Source organism: Neolamprologus multifasciatus, chromosome 11, assembly GCF_963576455.1.
Source record: "Neolamprologus multifasciatus chromosome 11, fNeoMul1.2, whole genome shotgun sequence".
NCBI lineage: Eukaryota > Metazoa > Chordata > Actinopteri > Cichliformes > Cichlidae > Neolamprologus > Neolamprologus multifasciatus.
Window position 1 is genome coordinate 20,144,753 of NC_140449.1, and position 21,175 is coordinate 20,165,927.

At 40.6% G+C, this 21,175-nt stretch overlaps 2 protein-coding genes across 4 annotated transcripts; both read left to right on the top strand.

The window, feature by feature from the left end:
* Positions 1–311: 311 nt before the first annotated feature.
* pip5k1ab (phosphatidylinositol-4-phosphate 5-kinase, type I, alpha, b) lies at positions 312–13,676 on the top strand. 3 transcript variants are annotated; one of them, XM_085177013.1, is made up of 16 exons: positions 312–443; positions 3,787–3,821; positions 4,413–4,499; positions 4,752–4,882; positions 4,976–5,093; positions 5,572–5,724; positions 5,862–6,161; positions 7,562–7,797; positions 7,908–7,991; positions 8,113–8,161; positions 8,357–8,441; positions 8,533–8,703; positions 9,302–9,434; positions 9,515–9,577; positions 9,702–9,801; positions 9,880–13,676. In XM_085177013.1, the coding sequence occupies exons 1-16, from the start codon at positions 398–400 to the stop codon at positions 9,880–9,882; spliced, it is 1,794 nt and encodes a 597-aa protein (XP_085033139.1). In that variant the 5' UTR covers positions 312–397; the 3' UTR covers positions 9,883–13,676. The 3 variants fall into 3 exon arrangements, with proteins under 3 accessions (XP_085033139.1, XP_085033138.1, XP_085033137.1); XM_085177012.1 differs by lacking the exon at positions 312–443 and adding an exon at positions 450–2,468; XM_085177011.1 differs by lacking the exon at positions 312–443 and adding an exon at positions 450–2,297.
* Positions 13,677–15,068: 1,392 nt separating this feature from the next.
* On the top strand, positions 15,069–21,079 carry LOC146508278 (26S proteasome non-ATPase regulatory subunit 4-like). Its single transcript, XM_085177021.1, has 10 exons — positions 15,069–15,263; positions 16,143–16,283; positions 16,368–16,482; positions 17,663–17,749; positions 19,088–19,156; positions 19,265–19,480; positions 19,704–19,812; positions 19,918–20,055; positions 20,488–20,543; positions 20,637–21,079. The coding sequence occupies exons 1-10, from the start codon at positions 15,238–15,240 to the stop codon at positions 20,805–20,807; spliced, it is 1,128 nt and encodes a 375-aa protein (XP_085033147.1). The 5' UTR covers positions 15,069–15,237; the 3' UTR covers positions 20,808–21,079.
* The last annotated feature ends 96 nt before the right edge of the window (positions 21,080–21,175 follow it).

Sequence of the window (21,175 nt, forward strand, 5' to 3'; positions counted from 1 at the left end):
AGCAGACTGAATCAGGGCATCTTTGGAAACATCACTCCAAATCGCAGTCCTCCACCTGCAGAGCTACAGCGAACAAACAGAGCAAGAGGAGGCAGGAAAAGGGAAGCAGAGGTCATAAACCGGTGGAAATTAAACCTATTAGCTCCCCAAGAGGTTTTGACTTGTACCACGGGGCGGAGCTGTTTTATTTTAACAACAAGAGTCAGTCGAAGCCAGCCGACAACTTCTTTTTTGAGTAGTGTATATATTCAATTGCGGGCGCCTTTCTGTCGCACTACAGCAAACTGAAACCGTCCCACGTCCCTCCACTGGAGGCGCTGTGGTGCTGCTGCAGCAGCAACACGAGCATCAAAATTCAAGTGTCGGCTCTGTCTATGATGTTAACAGTCAGATCGTAATGGCGACTGCTGGAACAGCAGACATGGGATCAGCAGCCCCGACAGGTATCTAGCTATCAAATCTCATTCCTTCCGCGTCTCAAAACTAGCGTAAAAAGCTATATCTACAGTGTTTTAAAGCATTGAAAATGATGCAACGCTGGAGCTCTGGCTGTAATTGAGCCTTCGTTAGCCGTTAGCTAATTAGCATCGAGGTTTTCCACCAAAGAAATGAACCAATTTGTGGTTTGCTTGTTTAGCTGGCTCTTTAATAAATCCTTCTCGTGTTAAAACACAAGAAGATTTTGTGTGCAGGCCACTTGTAAATATGAGGAACAATCTATTGATTTTATAGCGCGCTATAAAGTAATTCCCGACACCACGTTGACCAAACTGTTTTGTTATCAAGCCGGCTGTCCTGTTGACGCTTTATGGTGTTTACACGCAAACGAAGCAGGTGAAGGCGAGTTGAGATTTTATAAATAAAGATCGCCGTTGCTTGGTAAATGAATGGGACGTGTGTAATATTCCGGGTGTTAAAAAAAAAAACCCTCCCCCCCCAAAAAAAAAATCAAGCATCTATGGGAAGTTAACGGTAACTGCTCTCACTCACGTCTTCCTCGCCTGTTAGATCCCGTTTCCTCTTCCTCTGAACGTTTTGTGATGTACATGGATAAAAGAAATCCGCTTTCACTTACCTAAAGGCTTCATTAAACACCTCCCAACTGTTACTGTACAAATATTTTCAGTTTAGGTGGTGTATTGTCTGTGTATTGATTTTCTGCATTCCTTTGTCACGCTTATCTAAGTCAATAAAGCAGCCTTAATTTATTTAACCACCTTTGTTTAGGATCACCGATATCAGACCTGTGCACTGCACATGAACTGGTTCCACTTGCTTCACGGATATAGATTGATCATGTGCTTTCAGAGACTTCTTTTTCCCCAAGATAATGCACGCAATGGGGAAGATGCATCTCTCTAATCCAGTTAGTTGTGCATCACTCATTAGCTTCCCTGTATATGTTGGAGTTGCGCTGCTCCTGGTAACCACCCAGTCTGAATCAGTGAATAAAAATAGTTGCTTTTTAAAGCGCTCCTGTGGCTCCCAGATGGCTGAAATCCAGGGACAGCACAAGCACAAGATGTAGCATTCAGGCTCACAGACACTTGAGTGACAGTAACTCACTGTGGTTTCCCTAATAGCTTTTATCAGCGTCGTTTCCAAATCAGGTCAAGAAACAGTATATTTGTGGACTCTTCAGAAATTACCTTAAAGAGTGTGTCCATGGTTCATGGTATTGCCGTGCAGGCTGTGGGCTGTGTGTAAACAAGGCTGGCAGGGACTTGTTTGGTACACAGAGAGGAACAGATGGTTTGCCTATTGTAGTGAGGCCTGCCGCTGATGAGCTAAAGTCATTGTTAGGGAACTGACTTAGTCTAATTACTATCCATAGTCTGCTGCACAATATATGCCATTAACTGGTTGTATATTGGCCTTAATAAATACAGATGGTAGTAATAATAACAATCATAGCTAAAACTGGGCCATCTGGGGTTACTACACATGCAAGTACGCATGATCCAAATTTAGTAACAGTCTATGTTATCTACCTTGAACAAAATTGTCCATTTCTAAGTTATTTTTGGCCTTTTTTAAACAATATTCTATTTTACATGTTGAGCACATTTAATCATGTTTGTTTTGTAAACGGTCCTGATGGTTTTCTTTTTACAATCAAAGAAAAGTAGTAGTTGCTTAACTGACGTAATTATTTAGGCCATGCTTCCTTTACTTCTGTGCACACCTACTTTAAATGAGTGTAGTGTGGCGCATGTACTCGGTTAAGCCAGTTAGCCTGACCTTGTCCTGCTCCGCAGATATCAGGACTCAGTTCTGGAGGAGAGCGTTGCGGCGAGGTATTCGCATGGGTGTGCTGTGTTTGTGACTGTGAGCAGCAACTGCATGAGTAGTGATGATATAGTGTGTTGTTTTACATAATGAGAGGGAATGTGGGCAGAGCGATGCTCATTGTTTCCCAGCAGATTGCAGTGTGTCCCTGCTAACTCAGGAGAGATGCATGGCATTCAGTGAGTCTGTGTAATTATACATACTCCTGCATTTCTTTGGTTGAAAATGTTCATTTTCTGTGTATTGCCAGGTTTAGATTTGATGGGCGTAGAAAGACAAATTTTCAGACTCACACTTGTTACTACAGGTGTAAAATCTAGTAGCCTTCAGTCTTTTTTGTGTGTATATTGACCTATGGTACTGCAGTGGAGGAGATGTTGCCATTGGTTACAGGCTAGAGGTGATTGCAGAGTGGGCGATGTAGTAAGTGTATACACCAAGTTTATATAAGGACAGGACACAGGAACTCATTCGCTTATTTTGTTGCACTTGAGTGCCTTTCTTACCAAACATCTGTATGCTGGGGTTTAATGACTTATCTTTGTTTAGCAATTAAGCAAAGGTCTTGGCTTGGTGCTTGCATTATTATTTTACAGGCATACAAACAGAAGCTGTTGTGTTTGGGGTTTCATGCAGGCATGAAAACCCTCCAGTGTTCCTTCATGTCTCCATGCTGCATTAGCTTGTTACATGGTGAAATAAACATTGAATTACACAGAATTGAACAGAATATCAGTCTCATAGATCTCTAGTCGGATAACAGAGTTTACTAAATGGCCTAATTTAAAGGGGACCTGTTACCTCATTTCCTGCTTCATATTTCATTCTTGGGCTACAAGAGTAGCTTTGCATGATTCACTGTTCAAAAACAAATCCCTATTTATCTTATACCAGGCCTTTGTGCAGCCCCTCAGTCCATCACCGTTCGAAACAAAGCATTTAAAGAGTTGTTAGGTTGCCGTTAGGAAACATCTGAGCATTCATGAGCATGCTGGAGTGGATCTCAGTTATAAAATCAAAGTTAGTTTGAGGCTTAAAGTAGGCTGGGACAGCAACAGCTAGAAATTGCACCATTTTTTGAAAGGAGGTGGTGATGTTGACACACATCCTGGGGGAACAGATGAATGTGGAGCAGCTAGCTCATGGGAGAAGTAGTTCCAGTTCACATACTGGGTGCAGCCGGTAGTAACTGTGGCCACATTTAGGTTTGGGTTCATCATCGGTCTTATAGTCATCCACCAGTGCTGGAAATAGCCTAATTAACCAGCACAGGGATTCATAAACAGTCCCTAACAAATTCGTCATTGGTCAAAGCCTTTCCAACTCAAACCCTTCAAATTTATTTCAAGCCTTGACTTTGAGTACTGACTGCATGGGTTGGGTTTCAGAGTCTCAACAAAGGAACTATACAGAGTTCTTACTCTATGTAGGATTTTCCTTGCAGGTTTTCGAGCACTTATCTTCCTCTCAATTTAACTTTTTCTGTTTTCTTTTTAGGGACCAGCAGCATTCGAAAAATGGCCCCCGCCGAGGTAACTATGGCAGATACTGTAAATGTAACTATTCTCAGCTCTAAGGGGAAAAGGAGAGCAGAGCAGGCTTATAGGGCTGAACTTTTTTTCATCCAGACATTTGCAGCTTGAGGCATCGGTCACTAAAAGTTTATTATGGAAGTGAGAGAGTGGCTCTTGTAACGCAGGAGAGCCACATTGTTGTTCCACAAAGCTCTACATAGATTAATGTTTATAAGTTTTCTTACTTTGAAATATGAATAGTTACTCATAATAATACTGTAGGTTCAGAAACAATTATGACATTTTTTTAGCGCCAATATCAATAAAAGGAGGAAGTGCAGAGGTAGTTTTTTGGTCAGGAATAGTAACATCAGGCTGATTGCTGTTTCATTAGTTTCCTGCCTTACAATTTGACCTTCCTCTGCAAGTTCAGTTACTTGTGAGCCCAGTTGATCGCTTGGTTAAGGTTGTCATGTGAAGCTGTTTATTCATCTGGCCTAAAGCTTGCATACTACAACAGCTAGCTCATTGTTTTCTGCGTTTACCAGCATAAACACACATCAAACTGTGTTTGATTTTCCTTTGACAGCTTTCTGCCTCTCTCCTCAGATGCCCGGCTCTTCAGGCATGAGTATGAAGAAGACCATTGGACACCGGGGCGTTGAGACTACCACAGGAGAAACTACTTACAAAAAAGTAAGGGCAGGGGTCGGGGTCAGTGACAACAGTGATTTGTTGACACCCGCAGCACTGAGCCGGAGGTGTTTACATCCAAGGTGTTTACAGTTCAGTGGGTTGGCCTGCATGTTTTGGTGTCTGTATTCTAAAATTAGTTTGGAAGTTCCTCTTGCTGGAAACCCAAGAATAGTGAGTGAAACAGCAGAAGTCACAGGGGTAAAATGCTGTTTGTTCCAGTGCTTACTCTCTTTTCCTCACTGACCTCCCTAGACTACGTCATCTGCCCTAAAGGGAGCAATCCAATTGGGCATCGCTCACACAGTTGGCAGCTTAAGTCAAAAGGCGGAGAGGGATGTTCTCATGCAGGACTTTGTAGTTGTTGAAAGCATCTTCTTCCCGAGGTTTGTGATACGAGTTGTTTGAATGCATGAGGTGAACGGTTATTTTTCCATTTTGCATAGTTTAATGGTTTATCTGTTTCTTGCTTTTTCCAGCGAAGGCAGTAACCTGACCCCTGCTCATCACTACAGTGACTTTCGCTTTAAGACCTATGCTCCTATCGCCTTTCGTTACTTCAGGGAACTGTTTGGCATTCGGCCAGATGACTACCTGGTCAGTATTAACCCCAAGGCTTATTCTGCCATGTTCACCACAGCTGTGTGTGAATCTCTACATGCTGCATATATATTCAGTGGTTTAAGCAAACACGATCCCCTTTTGGAGAAATAATCAACAATAGCTGAAGGTTTTCTCCTTCTTTTTTTTTTCTTCTCAAAAATGATGATGCTTTTGTCTGCATCTTCACCACATTTGCTGACACAGTGGGCATGGAGCTGCGCCATCTCAGACAGAATGATAAGCCGTGGTCCAAGTGCTTTTTGGCTCTGTTTTATTTTCCTCCTGACACTTTCTCTGCTGTCTGTTTTTACAGTCAGCACTAGAAATGCTGATAATCATGTCTCTGTAGTTTAAATCGATCAATTGTGCAATCAGGAGCCAGTGACCCATATATCTTACTTCAGAAACACAACATCTGTTTTATTTTTTTGCATTTCATATTAATGCGGGTTCATCTGTCTCTTTCTGGAAGTATTCTCTGTGTAATGAGCCGCTGATCGAGCTGTCGAACCCCGGAGCCAGCGGTTCCCTCTTCTACGTCTCCAGTGACGATGAGTTTATCATCAAGACTGTCCAACACAAAGAGGCAGAGTTTCTCCAGAAACTGCTGCCTGGATACTTCATGGTGAGTCTGGATAGAGTGGGAGGTAGGAGTTTGTTTAGAATGAGTGACTATTACTGCAACAATTCTCAGGTAAGGGGAGGTTTTTCTACTAATTTCAGTGTCTAATTTTGTTTTTGTCTGTTCCCTCTCCCTTTCAGAATATAAACCAAAACAAGCGCACCCTGCTGCCCAAGTTTTATGGACTGTATTGCGTTCAGGCAGGCGGTAAGAATATCCGTATTGTTGTGATGAACAATCTCCTGCCCAGAATCATCCCCATGCACCTCAAGTATGACCTGAAAGGCTCCACCTATAAGAGACGGGCTTCCCCTAAGGAGAGAGAGAAGGCCGTCCCCACTCACAAAGACCTGGACTTCATCCAGGACATGCCTGATGGCCTGCTGCTGGAAGCAGAAAACTACAATGCTCTGTGCAAGACTATACAGAGGGACTGCCTGGTGAGTTACAGAGATGTGGCGGTTTTGTATAGATTGTTTATTGAAGTACTGAGCACTAAAGTGTATGGAGAATGGCTTGGCAAGCTCAAATAGTACACCACCACTTTATATTGTTGTTATCCTCTTGCATAAAAGATACAAAAAATGATATTTCTCTACATACAGCATAAATGTGAAGAAATATCAAAGACTTTTTAGATTCATTTAGTTATTTTAGGCTATTTTTCCATATAATGAAAAGTCCTTACATTCTAAATGGCTTGACAGATTGTTCAGTACATGTAATGTCGACATGTAGCGCACTGGCACTTCATTAAACTTAATTTCCAATTTCTCCGAAGTCGATTAGTGGTTGTTGATAGTTGGTATTGGTTGTTGTTTGCTGTCAAGCTCCAGGATCATCAACAGACAAGTGTGTAGTGCTGGAAAAATGACTCAAGCTTGCATGACTCTGCAAACTAATACCTTATTTACTTTGAGGGATGGTATCTTTTGAAATGATGGGAGTAGACTGGTGCCAATCTGCACAGAATACCAGAATGTTCTGTATCATTTTTCCTTTTAATCAGCAGCTGCACATGGTTTATTGATTCGATCCATTTCCATTACCTCATTGTTCCGGGGTTTTCAGCCACCAGAGGTTCTGGCTTTCCACCAAAGAAAAATCATTAGGACTGTCATTTGTATTTTTGTTTGTTTGTTTTTTGCTTTTTTGATTTGGGTGTGTTATTTAGTTAAGTTTAAAATAGATTTTCTGATCAGATGACTTTTTTGTTGTGTCATGTAAAGCAGATTATTTGAGTTATATCTTTTCACCAAATGACTGTGACTAACATCTAAATATTTGAATGCAGTTTGAAAGTAAATCACAAAACCCAACTCAAAAGACTTTTAAGGATTCCAAAATAATTTTTAAATATTTTTTTATGTAAGAAATTACCTCTTGTGGTAAATACGTTGGAAAAAACTGTATTAGAGGGTTACCTAGGCAACTGGAGCCTTGAAAAATCTCACTTTGATCCCTGTGTAGATGGGATGTATTTCAACTTTGGGCTCAAACTTTGTTTCCAGGATCAAGATTAAATCAGAATCAGTCAATCAAATCAAAATTACAAATATTTTTGTTCTTAACTGTTGCTGGATTGAACACTTAGACCTGTTTTGTCATATTTTAAAACCCTGCTGCTGTAGCGTAAGGAAACAGCAGCAGGGTTTTTAAATGAGCATAATATACATGACAGCATGTCACATTTATTATTGTACACTCATATCATGTTTTATTGTAGTGTTGCCAAAGTCTTTGGCGCCTGTTGTGAAACAGTGTGTTTTTACGTTGATTTACAGTTGGTTGTTCCAGTCGTTGCCAGACGATTCTCATTGCACCTGTTTCTTTGTTGCAGCTCCTGCAGAGTTTCAAGATCATGGATTACAGTCTGTTGATGGGCATCCACAACATGGACCAGGCCAGCAGAGAAAAGGAGCGTAGTGGAGGCAGTTTGGTCGACAATACGGGGTCCGAAGGAGCAGTGACCCCAGATCAGCGGCGACCACAAGCCCAGAAAAGTCTGTATTGCACCGCCATGGAGTCCATCCAGGGGGAGGCTCGAGGGAAGGGAGCTTTGGATTCAGAAGATCAGTGAGTGTGACCATCAGCACACCTGTATCAGCCTGTATTTGCTTGCTGGGGAAATTGTAGCTGTGAAATAATGGTGAATGAAGCAGTGTGTTCTTTCTGTGACCTTGCAGCATGGGTGGTATTCCTGCTCGCAATAGCAAAGGAGAGAGGTTGCTGATCTACATCGGCATCATCGATATTCTCCAATCTTACAGGTATGTGTGTCAGAGCAGCAAAATCCACTCTTTATATATGCATTTGATGCTAATTCATAAGCAAGATTCACGCCACTTATGTAAGTTGCACTAAATAGTTTCATTATGTGATATTATTTAGGTTTATTAAGAAGTTGGAGCACTCCTGGAAGGCGCTGGTCCATGATGGGGTAAGTCGTACACTATACATCACAATATGTATTAATAGACTTTGATTGTAATTGTAGCTTGCATATTAACTGATTAGCTTGGACTACAAAGAATTATGACTGCTTTTTTTTCACTTTTAAGAGTTGGTGAATTAAAACAGAAATGCTGCTTTTTAAGGTCTGTCAGGTTTTAATGATCCTTTTCCTGTTACTTAGGACACAGTTTCAGTTCACAGACCTGGCTTCTATGCAGAGCGCTTCCAACAATTCATGTGCAACACAGTGTTCAAGAAAATTCCACGTATGTCTGTCTTTGTAATTTTACTGCATTGAGAGCAGAGGTGTGAAAAGTCCTGATGATTGCACTGATCATTTCCTGTTGTCCTCTTCAGTTAAACCATCACCATCCAAGAAAAGCCGTGGTGGAGGTCAGGCAGGGCTTAGGAGGGCGCCCACTCTTGGAGCACCCACACCGCTCTCCCACGTGACAGGACAGTCATCTGTGGATTCCAGACTAGTTTACCACTCCCATTTTAAAAGCACAGAGTCCGAGGCGGACAGCGGTAAGAGCCAAGAAGATGAGGTCACATTAAGTAGATCTGTGGTTAAGTAGAGTGGTCACTGATGTGGGAACAAGTTCAGGCCCCACATTTTTATCAAGAATTAAAAATGAAAGTGGTGGGGAAAAAAGTGAGATAAAGGTCAGCAGATAGCATCAGCAAACTACACATTGTAGTGACAATCAGTGACATTTGAAACACTAAAATTATGCTTCAAATGTCACTGAAATGTTTGGCGCTTTGTGTCATCTGACGTCACGCACACACACGTGCAAAGTCAGACCTGTTAGTTGTAGTTAACGTGAGCAGTGAGAGTCCATGTGTCTGTGCAGAATGTGATTGAGCCAATGTACAGTCACAGAGTCCTGCAGAAGCACACAGCTGTCGTGTGCTTTACTTCCCATCATAGAAGGCAAGAGAAAGGCAGTGCACAGCGTCAGCCTTGAAAAGACTAGTCAACTAGTTGCGCTCATCCCTATACTGTATCTGCAGCAGCTCCTTGCATTCCCAACAGGCTTAATTTTATTCTAAACTGCACTCAGCTTTGGATAAGATTGTTAAACTCTCTGTAATTACCATATTAATATCTTTTTTTCCTCAGGTGTGCAGTCAGGAAGGCCGGATCTGGTTCCTAGGACTCCTCCGCTGGTAGACAACCCTGCAGACTGTGAGGCCAATCTGTCCACCTCATCACAAGGCAGCACAGGAGTTGTCTCCACCTCTCCTCCCCTGCGGTAAAACCTCTCATCTTCCTTCTCGTGCTCACGCTGTATTTTTTCATCTCTTCTGGTCTGACTCTGACTTTCCTCTGCAGCTCTGTAGGCGTGGAAGTGCACAAATCGGCAAACACGGACTGTGACCAGGCTGTTTCCCACAGGTACAGAGCATAGCCAATGATAAGTCTGTTTAAAAAAACAAAATCAATAAATATGTTTGTTTGTTTTTTTTTAACTCCTTATGTTAGTCATTGTGTCTCATTGATTGCTTTTTCTGCTTTGCAGTTTGGGAGTAGAAGGGGCTGCAGATAATTCAGGAAACCTGTCTGGAAATGAAGATGTAGTCTCTCTGTCGGACATCGTCCCTGAGACCAACATCTGTTTCGTAAGTGTGTTCATTCGCTAGTATTTATGCATGGTGTCAGAAATACAAAACAGTCTGAATTACATTTTTTCTTTGCAGTAAAAACACTCCCAGCAATGAGAGACTTCTGGAAACGGCGAGGTGGGTAGAAGAAAGGCAAAATGAACTGGGGTCATCCACCGCAGACCCTCCATCGCTCCTCTGCTGTTTTGTGACCTCTGCAGTTTATACAGTAGCCCCCGAATAAAACAGCATGGTTTGCGACCGTGAGGAAAGCAGTGATTTGGACCATGTTGTGCGGTAGGCTCCAGACTTCCCCAGCCATCAGCACTGTCACTGTGTGTACATATTTGTCCACACCTATCCAAAACTGTCCGATACACACTCAGAAAAAGGCTTTCGGCCCTGAATTGAAGATTTCCCTTCATGTCCGTCTGCAGCGATGATATAATAAACAATATAATGAGTTGTATATTGTATTGAAAGAGAAATAACAAAAAAAGAGGTCATCTTCACTATCACCAGTTGATCGTGGAAGGCAGTCAAATTATCCCTTGAAGAGCCAGTCATCCTGCCCACTATCCACAGCATGAGGAGATGTGGGTAGGAGTGGGCAGGGACGGTTCAGCAGGAACACACACACACAAAAGCACATGAAGGGCATAGCCTACATAGGAGGAATGAATGTTACTGTGCGTTCGTGCACAGTCTAGGTGGGTTCACATTTCCGTGACTCCCACTCCGGCGTACCTGTTATTGCACATCCATCTCCCCTCAGCACTCTAAGCTATCCATGGCTCTCTCACCGCCATCGATAGAAATCCTTCAAATCAACACCTGCTGCTGTCGACTCTGTAGTCGTGTTTGCGTTTTTCTTTACTGATTGTACAGTATTCATTTAAAACAGCAGAGCGATGGGGTTTTAACCTGACCTGTATGGTCATTTTTTTCTTATAAGTTATTTTTCTGGAAGCCTCAGTGGTGCCACATAGATCTTCCCACTGCTGAATGTACATTGTAGTGTTTTTCCGCATATAAAAAAAAAAGTGTCTTATTTAGGGATGGGTATTGATAAGATTTTCACGATTCCGATTCCATTTTCGATTCTGTTTAACGATTCGATTCTTTATCAATTCTTTTTAAAAAAGGAGAACACTAAGGTCGATCAGCTTAGAACTTTGTTTTATATCTTCTCTTTGAACAAGATAGAAATTTAGGAGTAACATGGCCTTACAAACCCAGCAGTGAGATCTTAAGAGATCCACAGCCTACGGCTCTTCCATGGGGTGTCACAGGGTCCCCAGGAAAAGAAATTTAAAATTTAAAATAAATATTCTTCTGTAGCAATAACAAAGTATAACATAAATTATTCTGTAGCAATTACACAAGAATATCCAGTAATGTCCCTGCCTACAAATAAACACATTCACTTACCAAAACCGGTAGACTGCAGCGAGAACTGCCAGCGAGCTCCAGCCAGACTCTGTCTGTCTCTCTCCTCATGGTCACCTAAATGCACAGGTGGCAGGTTTTGTAATAAGGCAGATCGCGCTAACATAATATGCACTGTTAATGTACTCTGCCGCATTAACGGGAGAGGACGTGCAAACGTTACCGCTGCTGCTGGGTTGAGATTCACGAGTCCGGAGCGGAATTAAAAACACGACATTCATTTAAGGTCATCGCATGTTTTGTGAGCAAATGCTTTTGCATATTCGTAGTGTTTCCTCCCTTAAATGAAATATCTACTTTGCAAGTATTGCAAGTTGCCCTGTAGTCATCCGTTCTCGTAAAGTATAACCAAACCTTTGAGCGTTTGAGCCGCCATGTTTCCTGCTCCGCAACGTGGTGACGTCATTCGGGGCGACTGGAATCGATCAGGGAATCGTTTGCAAAAAAGGCAAACAATTCCAAGGAATTGAAACAGTGGGAACCGGTTCTCAACAAGAACCGGGTTTCGATACCCATCCCTAGGCTTATTACCATGGCACATCACATTTATACTAACCTGAACATCTCCCCTCTCTGTTTATGGCCGTATGTGCTGAAGTATAAGTGTAACAGCATTGCTAACCAGTAGATGCTGTTGAATTTAATTTAAAGTAGCCGTGCGTCATGTCTGTGCCTTTCCATGTTTGTCCCCTCCCCTTACATGCGATGAAAACTGACACTTTTTACAGGTGAGTGCACTGGTTACACAGAAACCTGCCTTATCACTACAGCGGAAGTCCTCAAACTGCCATTTATACGTCCCAACCAACCAGTGAGTCAGTTTTCAGACTTTCAGTTTTAAACTATTACAATCTCCTTTTTTTGGTTACGTCGGTCACTGCGGTTTTTCATCTCAGCCAATCACATCGCTCCCTGTCACATCATACATTGAAGGATATACCGGCCTCCTCATTTCTGCTGGTTACAGAAATGACACTTGCTCACGTCCACTCAGACCAATATTGTTAACGATAAGTAATTTTTGTATCGTGTTTTTATGAAGTCTTGCTCAGCTTCAATGTGGCTGTGTTTATTCTAAAAAAGTGATTTTTTTTTTTCTAACCCCAAGAGATATTTCTGATAGAGAAATCACTACAAAGTGACTGAAGGAAAACTTGAGACATCTCATTTAAAGAATCGTTATTTATGTTTGTTGAGCACATGTGGTCTATGCAGCAGAGAGGCTTGGGAAGAAATATGAGCTATGAATAGAGAAAGAAGGAAAATTACTCATGTTCATCAATGCACAGCTGACGATTTAAGTCTTTTTGTATTATAAGCAAGTCACCAAAGAGAAGAGCAGAGTAGACTGAAGATTTAGTGCAGTTAACGTGAGGCTGAGGGCGAGGGCTTTAGATTACTGCATGGACTGATGGTTTCTGTATGGTAATAACACTGGGCTGACCTGTGTTTAAGGATTTATTATTAAACTGGATGTATTTTGTTTTTCCTGACGTTGAAAGTTTTATCTGACGTAAAAACCAGAGCCTGATAACATTTCTTTGTCAATTATGTCTTCATTTCAAGATTTATCTCCACATTCCTGCGAAATTCATTAATTTGTGGTAGCGTTTAGAACCTTTTAGTTGTACTTGAAATGAAATAGTTCTGGTAGTTTGCTGAAATGTAAACTAATCACAGTTATAATACAAAAATGAAATGCCACAGCCAACAGAGTAAACACTCTGACAGTGTCTTCAGATCAGAATGAGTCCGGGTTTGATTTTGTGAGAGCTGCATTTTGATGTTTTTATGTGATGACTTCTTTAAATTGGTTGCACTGGTTAATTGCTGGCTGCGCACCAGTTTTGCTGGAGTAATGTACTACACCGTGACAAAAGGAAAAACCTCTTTTGGTGCTTCTAAGGCAGTATACTCAGTAGTAGACACTACAATGAATTTGAAGTAATGCAATATGAACCACAATCTGCCACTTTTCAGCTCTAAGAAGCATATTTATTGATACGACTGATTGCTGTAGGTTGAAGTGATGTGTTATGTACCTTTTTAGATGATTGTAAGTAAAGTGTATACTGACAGAAGGATGTCTGAAACTTTATAGCATGTGTTGCCTATAAAGGGAGACTGTTTGACAATTTCACTTTTTATATTTCATGTTTGGATTGTGATACGATAGATATATTCTCTCCATGATGATTTTCTCCATGCTTTTTTCTACATGAATGTGTTATACGGCTCCTGAGCCTCCGTTGCTGGTTGTCCTATATGCTTCGATTACTATATTTTTACTGTGTACAAAATGTGTATATGTACATATGAGTCACGGAAATGCCTTCTCATGCGATATGTGCTGCCTGTCCCTCCGGCCATGTTTCAGTTATGTGGTGGTGGTGGTGATGTTTTCATGTCTGATTTTAAATGAATAAACACATTTTGTAAGTCTTCATTTTGGTTGGTTGTTGTTGTTTTTAAATCTGAGCATCGCAGTGAATGCTGCAGTTACTAAAATTGATTTCCTGTTTTGCACCCTATTATATCACTTCCTGCATGAAAATATGCACTTTGGTTTCATACTGAGCTGGAAAGGATTAACTTCACTTTTTCCACTTTTTGCCATGTTACAGTTTATCCCAAAATGAAGATGAAGTGAAGATTTAATCTGTTTTGGGGAATTCATATGACTGAAAGTCCTACTGGTGTCACACTGCCCGCTGGTGGGGTGCGGGATGCTCCTTGAGTGGATCCTGATGGTAGGTGAATCTCATTAAAATTAGCTTGCCATCCATCCTCAGGTGAAATAACCTGCTGTCAGAGCTCCAGGTGATGCTTACAGAGTAACTAGTGTTTGGAGGTAATGACAGCAACAGGAACTGGCTTTATCTTTCCAGTTTGCACCTGGATGACGTCGACTGACTTGATGTTAAAGACCAAAAGTTCATTTATTGTTTTGCTCCAAATTGGGCCAAGAGCACATTGCTCTTGAAACACTGAAATGAACAAACTTTGTTTGCACTGTCTGATTGCAGACAGGAACTCAGAGAATTGCAACTGTTTTTAGATGTAAGGAGTTTCACATGACCTGTGTTGGTCTTTTTTGGGAAGACCAAAACTTTCCCTTAGAGATCTGCACAAGTGGAAGATGAAATAAGTCACAAATGTGTGTGTGTAGCATGTTGCAGACATTAAGAGTACAGTTATTTTCACCTAAAGGTTGAACCGTTTAGTATCAGTGAAGATAGTGAGTTCTTTTGATATCATTTCATGGTCATTCAGTCACTGTCAGGTGAATAATGTCAAGGTTTCGAGCTTCGAAGTTTTTTACAGAGAAATGCATATCTCATACCTTGCATTCCAGTTGTGAAATCTTCTGCCTCTGGATGATTTGGACCCCACTTTAGGATGTTTAACCCACTTTTATTTGCAAGGCCAACATCGGTTGACCTGCTTTCTTTCCACTGGACTGTGGACGGTTTCTTTTTCTTTTTTTAAACTGGAAATATGAACTAATAGGGGCTTTGATGTGTGAGTGTGTGTGTGTGTGTGTGTGTGTGTGTGTGTGAATTTTTTCATATTACATATTAAGTGCAATTAAGAAAACCACAGCAAGCTGTTGCAGCATGTACAATGAAATATGAACAATGTAAAACCATTATTTCTTCTTACATCTTTTCTAAATTGTATGCAATGTAAAGATTTTAATTATTTCGGTATAATTTAGCCTGTTTTCCTTTAGTTTATAACAGCTTATAACAGTCGGGCATTCCAGCTCACTGTACCAGCAATTGAAATTGAAATTTTGAGATAATAGCTTAAAATTTCTTTCTGACTGGCAATTTTATGTATTTTTTTTCTGAATCGAAAACAAGCTCCTATACGCTATGGAATCCGTAGATTGTACACAGCAAGAAATATAAAATTTAAAGATTTGGCTTTAACGGACAAATTTCGATTTAACTTCATTACCCACAAAGCATCACGATGACGTAGTAGACGGCAGACGCCAAGATGGTGCTTGAAAGCACTATGGTCTGGTAAGGAATTTGAATTATGTTGAAAATGAACACTTTTGAGTGCTAGCTTTGTTTAAATGAACCCGTGACATGAAAAGCTGAATGTGTTTCATTTTGGCGCTGTTTATATAAATTATTTTGGACGTGTTTTTCTCGCTTTGTTTAGGAATTAATGAACTCCGTCTATTCCCTGAGTCACTGCACAACCTAACGTTAGCCAGCAGCTCAAAGCAATCATCGTTAGCTGAACAGCAGCTCTATAATCAGGACCTGGCCATGCTACTGCTTGTATAGTTGTAGTTTAATTCATATCATTTCTACCCAACTTGAATTTAATCTAGCTGTAATTTTTAGGTTGCTTCTGGCGGTAGATTAAAAGCAGTTTAATACGTTAGCATTAGCCCGCTAACAAATCAAAAGGCTACTGTCAATATGAAAACATACATTTCACCAACGCAGTAAACAAAAATGAATGCTATCGCTGCCTTAAATTAGACCTCTATCTTTTAACGTAACATAACTCATCCTTTGAGACCATAAAAGGCTTTCAAACATTGTTATTAAAACATTGTATTTATTTCTATATGAAGTCGGTAAAATCCTAATTTTACAAAGCCCAAATTGTAAACATTTCTATAGTAGCTGCTATGTCCAAGAAGCTGCCTAAAAATTTTGTTTTTATTTTTTTTAAGGCATTTTTTTTCTTTAAATAATTTGAGTGGTTTTAGATTCGTTTATTTGCATAATCAACCTTTAAATGCCAATTTTGAGCAGGAAAAATCCTGATGATATTGTTTTTGGCCTCTTTTCACAAGCAATATTTATGTTATTTGACTTATATCATTCATTTACATTGAACAAGTGCTTTTATTTTAAATAATCTACTTTACATTTCCTTAGTGTGGACAACAGTGAGTACATGCGAAATGGAGACTTTCTACCCACTCGGCTGCAGGCTCAGCAGGATGCTGTTAACATCGTATGTCACTCAAAGACTCGAAGCAACCCTGAAAACAATGTGGGCCTCATCTCCATGGCAAAGTAAGCAGCAATCCACTTCAGTATACTGAGGTTTAAGATGGGATAAAACCTATGATAACACAAGTGTTGTGATTCGCTCTGCAGCAACTGTGAGGTGCTGACCACGCTGACTCCGGATACGGGGAGGATACTGTCGAAGCTGCATGCTGTGCAGCCATGTGGAAACATTAGCTTCTGCACCGGTATCAGGGTGGCGCATGTGAGTTTGATTTTTATCATACAACAACTGCTATCTTGGTCTTATTGCTGGACACACAATATACAAGTAGAAATGCTTGAATGCAGTGAAGTTTTAAGACATGTGGATGGATCATTAGTCCAGAGTTTGATTAAAAACTCTGGACTAATAGTGTTGTTGTTGCTCTCTGCAGCTTTAGTGAGGTCCTTTTAAATTAATGGATACAGTAGCAAATTTTGTTGTCTAAGTGAGGAGCTGCTGGGTTTGCAGAATTGCAGAATATTATGAAGTAAAGGTTCTTAAGCCCAGTTAGTGTAGTAAATAGACAAAACAGAGCCTAGTGTTTCAAAAAAAGGAGGCGGATGTGGCCATTGCAGAAGAAGTTGTGGGTTCGACAGTGCAGGAAAGGCTAAGTTGTACTCTGTTATTTAATTTGTACGAGCAAGAAAGCAATCAGGAAGAACGGACGTAAGGAGTGAGTTGGAAAGGCTAAAAGTAACAAGAAGATTGTGAGAGGAGCAAAACAAACAAACTGGGGATTTGTGTTAATCTACGTTGTAGCTACGTCATAATGACAAACCCTCCTGAAACCCTGATGTGCAGCTCCCTAGAAATTCCAGCCCACACACAATTATTGTGATTAGCCTGTTCAGCATTCTCGATTCCTCCTGTGCATTTATGGCTACTTTTGGTCACAGTCTTTGAACTTATTAGTGAGAGAATAACGATAATCGTCTCAATATAAGGAATAATAATCATAGCATCAGTATAAGTATCAGCAAAAACGTGGGCCACTTATTTAGGTTATGCCACAAACCTCACCTGACTCAGTGCCGAAGTCTGAATCCAGCATAAGTGTTACAGACTTGTGAAAAAGGGCAGCTTTCCACAGGTTTCCTTGAAATTCCATTTGATACTTTAAGTGTAGTTTGCAACTTGAAATTGTTCCCTAAATTTAACGAAAGCAATTTGGATATTTCAAAAGGTTTTTTGTGTGTTTGGTTGTTGTTTTTTTTAAACACATTTGGCTGTATTGCTAAAAGTTCATGCAGTTGTTATCCGTGGTACTGATTGTATTGATGTTGGTAAATGCTATTCTGCCATTTCTGTTTTTATGTTCACACACAGAAAATCACAAAGATGCATTTTATTTTGTATGTGTTCGTTTCTCTTTTTTAATGTTCTGTCTTTCTGTCTGTAGTTGGCACTGAAGCACAGACAGGGCAAAAACCACAAGATGCGTATAATTGCATTTGTTGGCAGCCCAGTGTGTGACAACGAAAAAGAAGTAAGCCAAACTCTTGTTATTAGTTATTATTATCTTATTAGGGTTCATGTATTGCTCAAAAAGTGTTGCTTTCCCCCACCTTGGTTAAGATAACCAGTGAGAAGACTTGCAGCTGTTTCAGACTAGCATCTGGAAAGCAATCAGTTTATATTACAGTTAACTGAGTTTACTCTGAAATCACTAGTTGGACGGCAGTATCGTATTCAATTCAATTCAATTCAATTTTATTTATATAGCGCCAAATCACAACAAATGTCGCCTCAAGGCGCTTCATAGATACAGAGAAAAGCCCAACAATCATATGACCCCCTATGAGCAAGCACTTTGGCGACAGTGGGAAGGAAAAACTCCCTTTTAACAGGAAGAAACCTCCGGCAGAACCAGGCTCAGGGAGGGGCGGCCATCTGCTGCGACCGGTTGGGGTGAGAGAAGGAAGACAGGATAAAAGACATGCTGTGGAAGAGAGACAGAGATTAATAACAGATATGATTCAATACAGAGAGGTCTGTTAACACATAGTGAGTGAGAAAGGTGACTGGAAAGGAAAAACTCAATGCATCATGGGAATCCCCGGCAGCCTACATCTATTGCAGCATAACTAAGGGAGGATTCAGGGTCACCTGGTCCAGCCCTAACTATATGCTTTAGCAAAAAGGAAAGTTTTAAGCCTAATCTTAAAAGTAGAGATAGTGTCTGTCTCCCGAATCCAAACTGGAAGCTGGTTCCACAGAAGAGGGGCCTGAAAACTGAAGGCTCTCCCTCCCATTCTACTTTTAAATACTCTAGGAACAACAAGTAGGCCTGCAGAGCGAGAGCGAAGTGCTCTAATAGGGTGATATGGTACTACAAGGTCATTAAGATAAGATGGGGCCTGATTATTTAAGACCTTGTATGTGAGGAGCAGGATTTTGAATTCAATTCTGGATTTAACAGGAAGCCAATGAAGGGAAGCCAAAACAGGAGAAATATGCTCTCTCTTTCTATCTATCTATCTATCTATCGTATCTTAAGGTTACGAAAGACGTGACAAACTTGACATCAAACATTACTATCTCACAGCATGCAGGCCACAATCTCAACGTCACAGCATCGGTTGAATTGTTTACAAAGGAAATGTACCTCACAGAGCGATTCTGTTGCTTTAAAGAACATAAAGTCTTCAAATCTTGGCCTGGGAGCTGAAGCTGCTTCAACAGCTTCTTTAATGTTGCTGTTTCCTTAAACAGACACCAGTTTGTTAGCTAAGTGGTCTCTGATGTCAATGTTGAACTTATAAATGAATGACGCGCCTGATAAATTAGTGTTTGTTTTAACTCAAGTGTTTCTCTCTTTTTGTAGTTGATTAAAATGGCAAAGCGTTTGAAGAAAGAAAAGGTCAATGTTGATGTCATTAACTTTGGAGAGGAGGTATTTTAATTTTTTTTAACCTTCTGAGCTTATAACCCACTCAAACATTTTAGTGTATATATTGTCGTCAGAACCACATGCACCTCTTAACTTCTGCTCTGCCCGCAGGCGATGAACACAGAGAAGCTGACAGCCTTCATCAACACGCTGAATGGCAAAGAGGGAGCAGGTTCCCATCTGGTCACAGTACCCCCGGGTCCCAGTCTTGCCGATGCCCTGCTGTCCTCACCCATTCTGGCAGGAGAGGGTGGTGCCATGTTGGGTCTGGGTGCCAGTGACTTTGAGTTTGGAGTAGATCCCAGTGCAGACCCTGAGCTGGCTTTGGTGAGTGAACACAGGACATAAATTTTGTTTTTGTTTGTATAGTTTGTGCAGTTTAATATAGCCACAACTTTTTGTGACTACATTAAAAGTTGTTTAAATGATCTATTTTAGTCTTTCTTCATTATATTTTCTGCCTTTTCTTTGCTTTTTTCTGCACAGTTGTAAGACTCAACGTGTTTCATTAGGATGTAATTTTTGTTTTGTCTCCTGCTCTTCTCACTAGGCTCTGCGTGTGTCCATGGAGGAGCAGAGACAGCGACAGGAGGATGAAGCTCGCAGAGCCACTGTTGCATCAGCTGCTGAAGCTGGCATTTCCTCCCCAGCTGCAGATGGTGAGAAAACATGGCATTCATGGATGCCCATTGCTGCCCGTTTTCCCTCAGTGACGAGTGATCTGAGTGTATACATGCAACATATTCTTTTTTTGTCTGCTTCAGAGTCTGAGGATGCCTTGCTGAAGATGTCTGTTCCACATACAGACTCAGCCACACCTGCCCTACCAGACTTTAGCCGCATGACAGAGGATGAGCAGATTGCCTATGCTCTGCAGATGTCCATGCAGGGAGCAGGAGCAGGTTTACCTACATTTTTTTTTCTTCTTCTTTTACTACAGCCAGTCAGCAAATTATTATAGAGGGTTCATAACTTATAAGTGCTCTGTATATGTTATGTGCATAATTTGTATTAACCTGTATCTAGAGTTCACCTGTAAATTTGGGGTGAAAAAATGACTACAGCGCTGGATTACTGTACGAAAATACCAAAATACCAGATTTGGCTTGTAGGTCATCAAGTCCCCAAAGAGTTTTAGTTAGATATTTATGAAGGTAGTGTTAATGTACAACTTGTGTATAACTTGAGCTAACTGGGGGGAAAAAAATTCAAATTTTAGACCTTTTTTAAAAATTGTATTTTCCTATTAAAGATTTCAGGTTAAAACGACTACAATTACTTTCAGTCCCCTTTTTTGTTATGCACAGACATCACTGTTTTCATTTGTTCTGCAGAGTTTGGTGCTGAGGACATGGATACAGGTGCTGACATCGACTCCAGTGAAGCTAAGGTGAATATAAGCAACTGTGGTTTGAAATCAAAGTTTTCATCACACTAAAAACAAAAACCTTATATATTTATTTATTTAAAAACCTCTGCTCAGGATGAAGAGGATTATGATGTTATGCAGGATCCGGAGTTCCTCCAGAGTGTTTTAGAAAACCTTCCTGGGGTCGACCCCAACAACGAGGCCATTCGTAATGCCATGGGCTCTCTAGCTTCCCAAACGGGCTCTAAACCTGACGCCAAGAAGGACGAGGAGAAAAAGAAATGAGCATAATGCACAGTGTTATAAATAAAGGATGAGAATTGCTCTGTGTGTGTTATTCACCATAGCGTCATTATTCTCCTCAGAACAGGAAACAGTTTGTTCACCTTTTGTTTATATAGCTGTGTAAACTCTAAACATTTGCCTTTTTTATGTACTCTTCTGATGTTAACCCTTCTGTGTTCAGGACTTGTGTTATCTTGATTTTTTGTTTGTAATGTAACTAAGTTACATGGTTACATGGACAGAGTTCCTCAATAAATTTCCAGAATTCAAAAGTTTATTTACAGTTTTTAATGTCCTTGCACAAACTAGAAATAAATGTTTGCCTGATACTTGCATACACTTCCATTTAAAAATATAATTGAAATATT

What these genes read in the sequence shown, in the direction of transcription:
- LOC146508278 (XM_085177021.1), top strand. Translation starts at nt 15,238, where the DNA reads ATGGTGCTTGAAAGCACTATGGTCTG. An exon ending in CTTGAAAGCACTATGGTCTG is followed by an intron (nt 15,264 to 16,142) that starts GTAAGGAATTTG and finishes ACATTTCCTTAG; the next exon opens with TGTGGACAACAGTGAGTACA. An exon ending in TGTGTGACAACGAAAAAGAA is followed by an intron (nt 17,750 to 19,087) that starts GTAAGCCAAACT and finishes CTCTTTTTGTAG; the next exon opens with TTGATTAAAATGGCAAAGCG.
- pip5k1ab (XM_085177011.1), top strand. Translation starts at nt 2,195, where the DNA reads ATGAGTGTAGTGTGGCGCATGTACTCGGTTAAGCCAGTTAGCCTGACC. An exon ending in GAGAAACTACTTACAAAAAA is followed by an intron (nt 4,500 to 4,751) that starts GTAAGGGCAGGG and finishes TGACCTCCCTAG; the next exon opens with ACTACGTCATCTGCCCTAAA. An exon ending in TTCGGCCAGATGACTACCTG is followed by an intron (nt 5,094 to 5,571) that starts GTCAGTATTAAC and finishes TCTTTCTGGAAG; the next exon opens with TATTCTCTGTGTAATGAGCC.